The 11,341-nt window shown below is 44.8% G+C and overlaps 2 protein-coding genes across 3 annotated transcripts in view; both read right to left on the bottom strand.

The window, feature by feature from the left end:
* Positions 1-13: 13 nt before the first annotated feature.
* On the bottom strand, positions 14-6,889 carry cdc5l (CDC5 cell division cycle 5-like (S. pombe)). The gene is made up of 19 exons (XM_068732052.1): positions 6,710-6,889; positions 5,561-5,664; positions 5,106-5,267; positions 4,883-5,010; positions 4,638-4,737; positions 4,309-4,435; positions 4,125-4,216; positions 3,572-3,716; positions 3,291-3,482; positions 2,943-3,091; positions 2,673-2,844; positions 2,302-2,466; positions 2,102-2,182; positions 1,699-1,953; positions 1,214-1,321; positions 964-1,053; positions 736-867; positions 521-601; positions 14-363 (listed from the first exon to the last, which is right to left on the bottom strand). Exons 1-19 carry the CDS (start codon positions 6,752-6,754, stop codon positions 250-252), a joined length of 2,442 nt encoding a protein of 813 aa, XP_068588153.1. The 5' UTR covers positions 6,755-6,889; the 3' UTR covers positions 14-249.
* A 3,014-nt stretch (positions 6,890-9,903) lies between these two features.
* The window catches only part of napba (N-ethylmaleimide-sensitive factor attachment protein, beta a), a 6,747-nt gene continuing 5,309 nt past the window's right edge, over positions 9,904-11,341 (bottom strand). For both annotated transcript variants that reach the window (XM_068732056.1, XM_068732057.1), the window contains 2 exons: positions 11,253-11,321; positions 9,904-10,941 (listed from right to left, as the gene is read on the bottom strand). In XM_068732056.1, coding sequence (XP_068588157.1) covers positions 10,789-10,941; positions 11,253-11,321 — 222 coding nt within the window. In that variant the 3' untranslated portion in view covers positions 9,904-10,788. The remainder of the gene's footprint in view (positions 10,942-11,252; positions 11,322-11,341) is intronic.

Below are 11,341 nucleotides of genomic sequence, written 5' to 3' on the forward strand. Positions count from 1 at the left end.
ACGTGATGCAATGTTGTCAGTTTGGGAAAAAAAACTTTATTGGTCACTAATACAGAAATACAAGTTACTACTGAGCATGCTCACAACTCAGCTTGTGACGTTATAGCAACATGGAGGCGGGGCTTAGCTCTGGAATTGACGCAAATATTGAACAAAAAAAACAAATAGACTGACTGATTCAATACGACGACTCGTTTCTAAATGCAGCTGCTTGATACCAACGTATCCAAGTGTGTGTGTGTGTGTGTGTTAGTATTTCTGAGCGCTGTTGATAAGCCCCTCCCTCTCCATCACAATCTCTCCGTATCTCTGCTGAAGTTCTCGCTCACGCTCCATCTGCCTCTCCACATCCTCCCGCAGAGCCTAAAACACACAATGACAGGTAGCCTGTGAATCTTCTTTATACTTATATATATATATATATATATATGCCTCAACCAAAAAGCTGACAATAGTATGAAACAGTTATTGTATTAGAGTTAAGGATGCTGGAAACAGTAATTTGTGTCGCATGGATTACCTCTTTCCTCCTGGGGATCGCAGTGTCCTCTTGTTTCTTCAGCTGTTTGAAGGTCTCAAGCTCTGTGGCCGACTGCTCCACCTGGTGGACACCATGAGTATAACATCATTAATGCACAAGACATTGTCTGGAATAGAGGATAACTGCAACCGATCTCTTCGGGTTAAATGGGGATGAACCGGGACTGATTGGAAGGGTCTCATCACATTCAGTACCTGTTCCCAGAGTTCACCGTGTTGCTTCAGGAGCCCCAGGGCTCTGGACTGAAAGCCTCCCAGCAGGATCTTCAGTTTCTTCTCCAGTTTAGCCGCTCGTCGGGCCTCCGCCGTCATGTGGCCACGGTTCACCTGAGACGGATACAGAGGCAGCAGTGTTTAAAAAAAAAAAAATAGAAAAGTGCTCAATTCAGAGTCATTCTATTAGCTTTTTATGTGCTTCCTCACGTCTAGCTTTTTCTCCAGGCTTTCAATACGGTCTTTCTTTGACGCCAGGTTGGCTCTGGTGTATCTGTTCTGAGCGGGTAGATATAAGACCTGCAGAGAGAGAGAGAGAGAGAGAGAGAGAGAGAGAGAGAGAGAGAGAGAGAGAGAGAGAGAGAGAGAGAGAGAGAGAGAGAGAGAGAGAGAGACCAGATGAATCATGTGATGCTGAAGGCGGTCTATGCTGAGGACCGGATGACAGAGGGATGCTTACCTGTCCGTAGCATTCCTCCCACACCTGGCTGTAGGCCTCCATGCTGAGATCACCGTGGCCCATTCCTGCCTTCACCACCTCCATCTCTGCTGCCAGTACCGTCTTTGCCTGTTTGTTTACACGACGGTACGCATCATCATTAATAAGCACTTATTATTGACATCACACACACGAGCATAACATGATGTATAACGACCAAACCAAGGGGCAACCTCTGGGTCTTAAAAGCTGCATTCTCTCTAGTGTCCACCAGGGGGCGACTCCTCTGGTTGTATAGAAGTCTAGTCTAAAATGACTCTACTTCTCTCTTGATTTATTCCCTCAGTAAACATTGTAAACATGAGTTTATGGTCTCAATCTCTAGTTTACAGTCTTCTTCAATACAGCGTGATGTTCATTTAGTACATTATTATATTTAAAACAGGGCGTGGCTACCTTGTGATTGACAGGTTGTTTGAGTAACTGTAAAACGACGTGTCCGTTACCTGCTCCATGTCCTCTGTGCTGATTGGCTTGTAGGTATGCGATTCCAGGTACGCTATGTGCGAAGCGTTGTTCGACGTGGAAGCGGGGCCTCTGGTTTTGCCGCGTTGCAGCTGACTGGCCCCCGAGTTGGCCCCCGGGTGGTGCAGGCAGTCGTGGTGCAGCATGGTGATCATCTCCTGCTTGATCAGCTCCTCGGCCAGCTGCAGGTCCAGGAGCTGCTCCATGGAGGCCGGGCGCAGGACGGACTCGTTCACCTGTCAGAGACAGACCAGCGGACGTCATCGCGCCGGTACGGAATAAAAGCACCGTGTTCCATCTTTCTCCGGGATTATTCCAACACAACAACAACAACAACAACAACAACAGGAGGTATGTAATCCAGGGAGTGAGTGAGTGTTTTACCTCGGTGGGTCTGGGGAGGTTCCTCTGAACAGCAGTGTGTCGCAGCTTCAGCTCCTTCTCTCTTTCTGCATCCCGTACCGCCTGACACACACACACACACACACACACACACACACACACACACACAGTAAACCTTTATTCGAACTACAAGTACACACACACGGGTTTATGTCATTTAGAGGGTGTGTGTGTGCGCATACCTTCTTGCGTGCTTCTATGTCCGCAGAGTCCTCTATGAATCCCGTCTCTGCTTCCGTTTCTTCCAGTTCCTTCTCGGCGTTTTCCGGAAGAACAATCTCAAAGTCGTTCTTGGGAACAGGAAGTGACAGCAGGCCCTGCCTCAGCTGCTGCAGGCTCTCCCTTTGCTGTGTGTGTGTGTGTGTGTGTGTGAGGGAAGAGTGACAGCTGTTAATCCATTTTAATTATTATAAATCCCTAAAAGCATAGAGCAGCAGCGAGGGCTCCTTCATGTACGGCACCTCAAAACTGGTTTTACGGTTTAATTTCCATATATTCAGAGTGTGAGTGGTGTCTTCTCAGTACTGCATGTGTGTAAGAAGCGTGTAATTACCATGTGTTTAGCGTACGCAGGGTCAGCCAGCTGCTCCTCACTGTTAATATTCAGTTTGTCTCTCAGAGGAGTGCGGACGGGGGTCAAACCCGGGGTCACTGGCCCCCGCGGGGTCATCACTCCTCCGGCCTGAGGGGTCAGGCCCTCCTGGCCCTGCCCTTGTCCGGGGGTTCTGTCGAAAAAAGAAAGAACAAAAAACACCTCGAGTGTTTAACACTCACAGTGTACCGGGCTGGCTTGTCGTTTAGTTGCACGGCGATGCATCGTTACCTGAACGGCGTCGTGAGAACGGTGTTGGGGGTTTGAATCTGCTGCCGCTGAGGCGTCACTCCGCTGAAGTCGCTCTCGTGCAGCGGAGTGTTGAGGCCTCCCTTCAGAGGGGTGTCGATGTTGGTCAGAGCCATCAGGTTCTGGGCTTCCTAAAAACCACAGAGAGGGATCTGTTACATCCAAAGATGTGAACTGTGTATGACGGAAGAGGACTTTAGCTCTGATATTTGAAACAAAGTAGTTATCTGACTCGTAATACTTTCAGTTGAGAATCCACAAACTTCAGAGAGTGTGTGTGTGTGTGTGTGTGTGTGTGTGTGTGTGTGTGTGTGTGTGTGTGTGTGTTACCTGCAGTATCCTGTCCTGGACGGTGGGGGTGCGTGGGGTGCGTAGCCCCGCGTTCATGGCGTTGGTGACGCTGTACTCCGACAGCAGGGCGGAGGAGGCAGAGTTGCCGCTCTCGCTCTCCTCCGCAGCCTGACGGGCGACCTCGCTGGCCACGCCCAGTTTGACGACCTCCTCCAGCTCCACGTCGCTGATCTACAAAAAAAACGTTAAATTAAAAGTCGTCGGACCCACCACAGACCGCCGACGTTAAACTCAAAAGCAGCACAGGTGCGGGCGGTTACCTGTGGCGTCGGTAACACCAGCTTGGAGCGTTTCTTGGTGAACTCGGCCACGCCGCTGGTCTGCAGGATGGCCGACGGGAGGTCGCTCTCCTTCTTCTTCTTGATCTTCTGTTTGTCTTTCTTCCTGTCCCTCTCCTCTTGCTCACTGCCCACAAACACACAAAACAGTTCGTGAATGAGGAAAAACCCCATGATCTCATCGAGTGCGTGTCCTTATGGAGGTACAATGTGCATCGATCACGGATCACTCTTTGCTCTCTGGCTTGTCGTACGCAAAGAGAGAGACGGGTGTGCCTGTATTAACAGCACCAGGAATTTAATTTATATACCCTCAATAACAAAAACATCTACTTTAATTTAGTGTGATGGCCTCAGAAAATATGACGACAGGCATTCAAAGCTCCAAATGTTACAAAATGACATCCGGGAGAGCCGTGAACGGGATGTTTTTTGGGGGCTTTTTGTATTAGTGTGTGTGTGTGTGTGTTCTGATGTTAATCATAAGTGTGTGTATTGAATACAGTGTGTAAAGTGTGTGTAAAGTGTTACTGACTTGCGTAGCTCTCCCTCCAAGTGCTGCTGCCTGAGTCGTTTGAAGTTTGGCTCCAGAGCGTGGTACTGCTCCATGCTGGTGTCATAGAAACCCTGAAAGTGGACAAAGTGAAACGAGGAATGAATTGTGACGTCCAGCTGAGCTCCACGTCGCTGCGCTGCCGTTGTGGGTTTGGATGGGTTACCTGCGCGGGTTTCTTCTGGAAGGGGATCTCGGCGTTGTAGTCGACTCCTCTCTTCTTCTTCCTCTTCTTCTGAACATCGATGCCGGCGGCTCTCAGCTCCCTGCGCTTCTGCAGCGCGGCCAAACGTCTGCAGCAGAAGAAGAGGGTTATTATGCAACGTTGTAGGTTTTCACATCCCTTTAGGTACAGCTAAGAACATCAGGCATGACACTTTGCTCATTACATTTTCTGAATAAAGCAATTATAAGCCAGTATTGGTGAATACTGTGTGTGTGTGTGTGTGTGTGTGTGTGTGTGTGTGTGTGTGTGTGTGTGTGTGTGTATCCGACCTGGCTTCCTCCAGCTGTTTCTCTCGGGCCTTCCTCTTGGCTTTCTTGCCCTGGGTATTGGCCAGTCGAGCCCTGGCCTCTGACAGCATCTCCAGCTCATCTGCAGACAGAGATATAATAATAATCACAACCAGAAGTGGATATTCTTACGGACTAAATAGATTCTGTACCCTTCGATGGGAAACACTTCAAACTAAAGTTTCCGGAAAAGCTCATTTGTCATCGTTTCAAGAGTGTTAACAGACCTTCGTCCATGTCCACAGGGTCGGGTCTGGCTGGTTTAGTTTCGGGATTGGGGTCGATCTCTCCTGGTTTTAACTTCCTGGGGTCGTCTCCCACTTCCTCCTCATTGTCTCTTTGTGCCGCCTTGTCTCTAAACGCACACAAATACACACCATTTGTGAATCAACAGCATTTAATATGCTTCATGTAGTGCATGAATGTGTTTGAAGTGATATAGAATCCTACAGCAGGTATTCATAGTGCTCCAGGCACTGGGCAGCGGTGCGTCCTATGATGGGAGCGATGGTCCTCCACTGAGTGGGCATCAGCTTGGCCAAGTGGAGCAGCTTCTCCTCCTCTTCTCTGGACCATTCGGTTTTCTTGATGCTGGGGTCCAACCACTCGTACCTGCAGACGGACACGAGACAAAGAGGTTAACAAACGGTTATTTAAACAGGAAATCAAAGACCTCTTTTGCATGAGAGACTGAAGTTGAGCAGAGGACACAAGTACAGAGAGAAGACTCAGGAAACAACAACAACAAAAACATTCAGACCTCTTTAAAATGTTCTAAAATTGACAGTTTAAATTCATCTAATGGGAGTTTTTACACACACTTCCTTCCATCATTGTGTAGCTGTTAATAAATAATGCACACTTCTACAAGTCCTGCCATCACATGTCTTTGTATGGAGACTCACCATCTGGCTTTACACTGTTTGGCAGACTTGCGGTGCAGCAGGGAGGCGATTCGAGACCACTGGTTTTTCCCATATTTCATCACCGCCGCCTTGAGGATCTCATCCTGGATAAATAAGCAGATTATTAAAGCGACCGGAACAAATTATTAAGTATTATCTAAGTAATAATATAGAAGTATTATAAGACTGAAGAGTCTCATTGAGATTAAAAAAAAAAAAAATCTGATTTTTCAAGAGCGTCCTAGTCAAGACAGGCAGCATCACAATTATAAACGGTTGCAGACACAAAAAGAAAACGCATGATTTAAACGAAAGCAAAGAAAATATCAAAAAACATTACGCAACCTCCTTCACAAGTCATCAACATAAGAGAGAAATGAACCAAAGACATCTACAGCCAGACGTGCCCTTCCTCGAGTCAACATAACATTCCTAAAATGCATCCAGAGAGAGCAGCTGCTGGAGGATTCAGGTCGTTTTGTAACTGTTGTTGCAGCTGACTTAAAAGTTTTCAATTCAGTCCTGACTTTAGTACAAAACACTCTGAAATATTTCCTTTATATTTACCACAACTTTCCACATAACGTTACTTAGCATTTCATTTCACACTTCTTGCATTATGTCCACATCACACATGTATAAGTTATATGTAGAGTAAAATAATTCCACTTATTTCAGGTATTGTTGACAATAACAACTACATTTTGTTTGTTTTGCTCATTATTCTTCTGAACTTCAGTAACAGTGAAATGGGAATAATAAAAGAATAATAATAAAGTACTTCATCCATCTTTTATCTTTTACTCCATTTGACATTCCCATAGCTGACAGACATCCTTACTGGCTTCCTCACTTGACTTTTAATTAGCTGACTTGCTAACATTGACAAAGTCTTGCAAGCCACCGTCACGTTTGTTGAAGCAGTTGCCATCTTTTCCGACTAAATGCGTTATTTAAAGCAAACACTTTCAAGCTGTAACGTTAATTATACTCGTTCGACACCGCTGGCAGAAACACAGATAAACAAAACTTTCTAGGCGGGCTAAATCCCGTTAAGTGAAGAGCTAGCTTCGTGCTAGCTTTGTGCTAGGTCCGACTCGTATCAGAGGTTAGCTTCATGCTAACGCAGCTAGCCATGTAAACACGTACCTCCGTGTTGCGCCAGACGCCTCCTTTAATCATAATTCGCGGCATCTTGGCGGCTCGTTGCTTCCTCCTCCTTCAGTAAAACGGTTGGTACAGATTATGTACCAGTTATGGAGAAAAGCGGCGTTTAGGACTTTAAACTGAAGCTACTGCGAGTGAGCAACGAACGTGCACCACACCGGAAGCTTGTGTCGCAGAATTATGCCTCCTCTTCAGAGTTTGGTGGCGGTTGGCGAACCGGCTCAGAGACGCATTAGCGCCACCTACTGGACTGGAGGTGTTGAGCAGAATCAGAAACGGTTTATTGCAAGTATAATAAATGAATTCATTAATTAATAAAATAAAATAAAATAAAATAAAATAAAATAAAATAAAATAAAATAAAATAAAATAAAATGAAAAACATGTCGCATAATTAAACGGGTCTGTCAAAATGTTTGATGGGTATTATTGTACATTTCAACAATTTCAAGGTGACAAGGCTAATCAAATCAAATAGTTAAAACACAATCATGATATTTCAAATAAATAATACGGCATACATAGTTAAATAATGTCATATATGCTACTAATTGTTGTAGGATACTGGGAATGATATAATAATTAAGGGCTTAATTACGACAATTCTTCCTCTAGTCTAAATGTCATTAGTCTACTGTATTCATAACCCTCAGTAGGGCGCCTCTATTACTGTTATTCAACCTCATTTGTTTAATGCATCAGCATCCCCTGGTAGTTGTGGGATTTACCTCCACTTGGCAATAAAAGTGCTTAGACCTTTAAAAAACACCAGTTTAAACAAAAAGGGCTTGTAACGCTGAGTCAGCAGGATTTCATTTCAAGACTCCATGAACACTCCACACCGAAGCAATCACATTTTTTATGACCATGACTTTACAGCTCAGAGTTGCTTTTGGCCTCTTTGCCGACAGTTTCTTTGAGATAAAGTAAAGTAGTCCCAAACTCCTCATCTAAACAACCAACAACACCTTTAAATACAGTTGTGGTCAAAAGTTTACATACACTTGTAAAGAACATAATGTCATGGCTCTCTTGAGTTTCCAGTTATTTCTACAACTCTGATTTTTCTCTGATAGAGTGATTGGAACAGATACTTCTTTGTCACAAAAAACATTCATGAAGTTTGGTTCTTTCATGACTTTATTATGGGTTAACAGAAAAAGTGACCAAATCTGTTGGGTCAAAAATATACATACAGCAACATGAATTAGCAATTTTAGTGACTTAGAAAGTTGTGTCAATGAAATGAGCTTCATAGCATGGCCTCTTAACTTCTTGTGAGTGATTATGAGTGACTACAACTGGTGACTTCTCTGAGGCCATTTAAATAGGGCTCATTGGATACAAACGGCCACAAACGCTACAATGGGAAAGTCAAAGGAGCTCAGCATGGATCTGAAAAAGCGAATCATTGACTTGAACAAGTCAGGAAAGTCACTTGGAGCCATTTCAAAGCAGCTGCAGGTCCCAAGAGCAACAGTGCAAACAATTGTTTGCAAGTATAAAGTGCATGGCACTGTTTTGTCACTGCCACGATCAGGAAGAAAACGCAAGCTATCACCTGCTGCTGAGAGAAAATTGGTCAGGAGGGTGAAGAGTCAACCGAGAACCACCAAAAAGCAGATCTGCCAAGAATTAGAAGCTGCTGGAACACAGGTGTCAGTGTCCACAGTCAAGCGTGTTTTGCATCTCCATGGACTGAGAGGCTGCCGTGCAAGAAGGAAGCCCTCGCTCCAAAAGCGGCACCTTAAGGCTCGACTGAAGTTTGCTGCTGATCACGTGGACAAAGATAAGACCTTCTGGAGGAAAGTTCTGTGGTCAGACGAAACAAAAATCGAGCTGTTTGGCCACAATGCCCAGCAATATGTTTGGAGGAGAAAAGGTGAGGCCTTTAACCCCAAGAACACCATGCCTACCGTCAAGCACGGTGGTGGTAGTATTATGCTGTGGGGCTGTTTTGCTGCCAATGGAACTGGTGCTTTACAGAGAGGAAATGGGATAATGAAGAAGGAGGATTACCTTCAAATTCTTCAAGATAACCTAAAATCATCAGCCCGAAGGTTGGGTCTTGGGCGCAGTTGGGTGTTCCAACAGGACAATGACCCCAAACACACATCAAAAGTGGTAATGGAATGGCTAAATCAGGCTAGAATTAGGGTTTTAGAATGGCCTTCCCAAAGTCCTGACTTAAAATCCCATTGAGAACATGTGGACAATGCTGAAGAAACAAGTCCATGTCAGAAAGCCATCAAATTTAACTGAACTGCACCAATTCTGTCAAGAGGAGTGGTCAAAGATTCAACGAGAAGCTTGCCAGAAGCTTGTGGATGGCTACCAAAAGCGCCTAATTGAAGTGAAAATGGCCAAGGGACATGTAACCAAATATTAGCACTGCTGTATGTATATTTTTGACCCAGCAGATTTGATCACTTTTTCTGTTAACCCATAATAAAGTCATGAAAGAACCAAACTTCATGAATGTTTTTTTGTGACAAAGAAGTATCTGTTCCAATCACTCTATCAGAGAAAAATCAGAGTTGTAGAAATAACTGGAAACTCAAGAGAGCCATGACATTACCGTATTTTCCGCACTATAAGGCGCACTTAAAAGCCTTTAATTTTCTCAAAAAACGACAGTGCGCCTTGTAATCCGGAGCGCCTTATATATGGATCAATTGGTTAATTGGTTGATCCATACTGGTTGTACACGGCGCTCTGTCAAAATGTTTCAGTACGACTGGTAAACTACAAAGCCGCACCGCTTGCAGCATTACGGCTACCGTAGTCAGGGGCGTCGCCGAAGTAATAGCGGTAAACACCGGTACTGTGCTCACTCCTACTCTATTCTATGCGCCTTATAATCCGGTGCGCCCTATATATAAAAACGGTTCTAAAATAGGCCATTCATTGAAGGTGCGCCTTATAATCCGGTGCGCCTTATAGTGTGGAAAATACGGTATGTTCTTTACAAGTGTATGTAAACTTTTGACCACAACTGTAAACTAGAACGAGTCATTTTAAGGGACAAAACAAGCTCTAAATATTTTTAAAACTAAAAATCAAGCATTGATTGTATTTTGGGAACAGTCATTGCTGCAGTGTGACATCATGGCCATGATGTCATGATGTGACCTTGGCTCAAACGCCTTGAAATACCCAAAAAAAACAGTCGGATATCTGGAGCGATGAGGTTTTTATTTCAACTCGGTTTCTGCGGTACATAATTACTGATTTCACACAAATGATACCAGGCTACATGTATGTTCTTCACACGTTAGCACGACACGGAGAACACTTACATCAACATGACAACAGACATGCACAAACGAGGAAGTGACAGGGGGGGGGGGGGGGGGGGGGGGGTTCCAGCACTGGTGGCAAACTGCACCGACCAATCGCTGGCCAGAACACAAAGAACCAACCAATCACAACGGGTGATATATCACTGACTATGAGGGGGGAGGGGAGGGGGTGTAGGGGTGAGGAGAGGAGGAGGGGAGACGAAGGAGGAGGAACAGAAGAGAGGAAGTGAAGGAGGATAAAAGACGCGAGGATAGGAGCTAATACCTAAAATATTAAGATGAATCGTAACACTGAGTACCATAATAAACATAAATAATCTTTCTTTTTTTTTAGTATCGACAATAAATATATCAGTAATCTCATAAATAAGATTGTTATCCCTTTTTTAAATAACATGTATCCTTAAATCTGATATGAGCAGCACGCTCTCCCATCAAATAGTGTATCATTTACTTTACGCACACACTCACACACTCACACACACTCACTCACTCACTCACTCACTCACTCACTCACTCACTCACTCACTCACTCACTCTCTTTCTCTCTCTCTCTCACACACACGTTTTATTTATTTCTCTTTAAGTACAATTGGGTCCAGTGTTACGGGAACAATACTGAAGGACCAGGGACACGGGAGATTATCTAAAGGTGGTTTAAAGGTGAAGCTTAGCTAGATGGGGCCACATGCAGATATGTACAACTGTAAACTCCCTCAGTCCCCCCCCCCCCCCCCCCCCCCCCATCTCTAAACCCGTCTATTTCAGGTCCCCAGCGTCTCCCTGGATGGTCTTCTTGATGCGGAGCAGCATGGTGGTCAACCACTGGTCCAGGCGAGACACGGAGTCGAAGTCCTTGACGGCCTCCGTGAACGCCTCGCTGTTCTGCTCCTCGTGGGCGTCGAGCAGTTTCTGCGGCGACACACACAGGCGGTAATTAAATATGACGACTCAGCGTCCTTCAGTGGAACCGTGTCGCGGCGACGTCACAGACAGACGTCTTGCGATACGCAATTATTTCAATTACTAAATGATAATCATCAAAAACTAACTCTCTAGTAGCAAACGTGACCTTTAATAAAACATTCATGCATACAAAAAAAAAAAATGGAATGGAATTTCATGACTTCATAAAGAGTCTTTAAGAACATCTGTTGACGCTTCAGTTTGAGCCGCTGAGCATTTTTTAAATAACTTTCATAAAAGAATAGAAAGAGATTTACCTTTAAGAGTTTGAGCTCTCTAGAGTCTGAGAAGGCTGGAAACATCTCCTCATACTTCTCTATGGCCAACTGCAACACACACACACACA

Source organism: Cebidichthys violaceus, unplaced genomic scaffold, assembly GCF_023349555.1.
Source record: "Cebidichthys violaceus isolate CVI_PGR_0920_01 unplaced genomic scaffold, fCebVio1.0.p SCAF_56, whole genome shotgun sequence".
Taxonomy (NCBI): domain Eukaryota; kingdom Metazoa; phylum Chordata; class Actinopteri; order Perciformes; family Stichaeidae; genus Cebidichthys; species Cebidichthys violaceus.

Excerpts from the sequence above, each read along its gene's own strand:
- cdc5l (XM_068732052.1), bottom strand. The coding sequence starts at position 6,754 with ATGCCGCGAATTATGATTAAAGGAGGCGTCTGGCGCAACACGGAG. Across the intron at positions 4,738-4,882 it reads CCCTGTGGACATGGACGAAG|ATGAGCTGGAGATGCTGTCA; the intron begins GTCTGTTAACAC and ends CTCTGTCTGCAG. Across the intron at positions 3,717-4,124 it reads TTGGAGGGAGAGCTACGCAA|TGAGCAAGAGGAGAGGGACA; the intron begins GTCAGTAACACT and ends GTTTGTGGGCAG.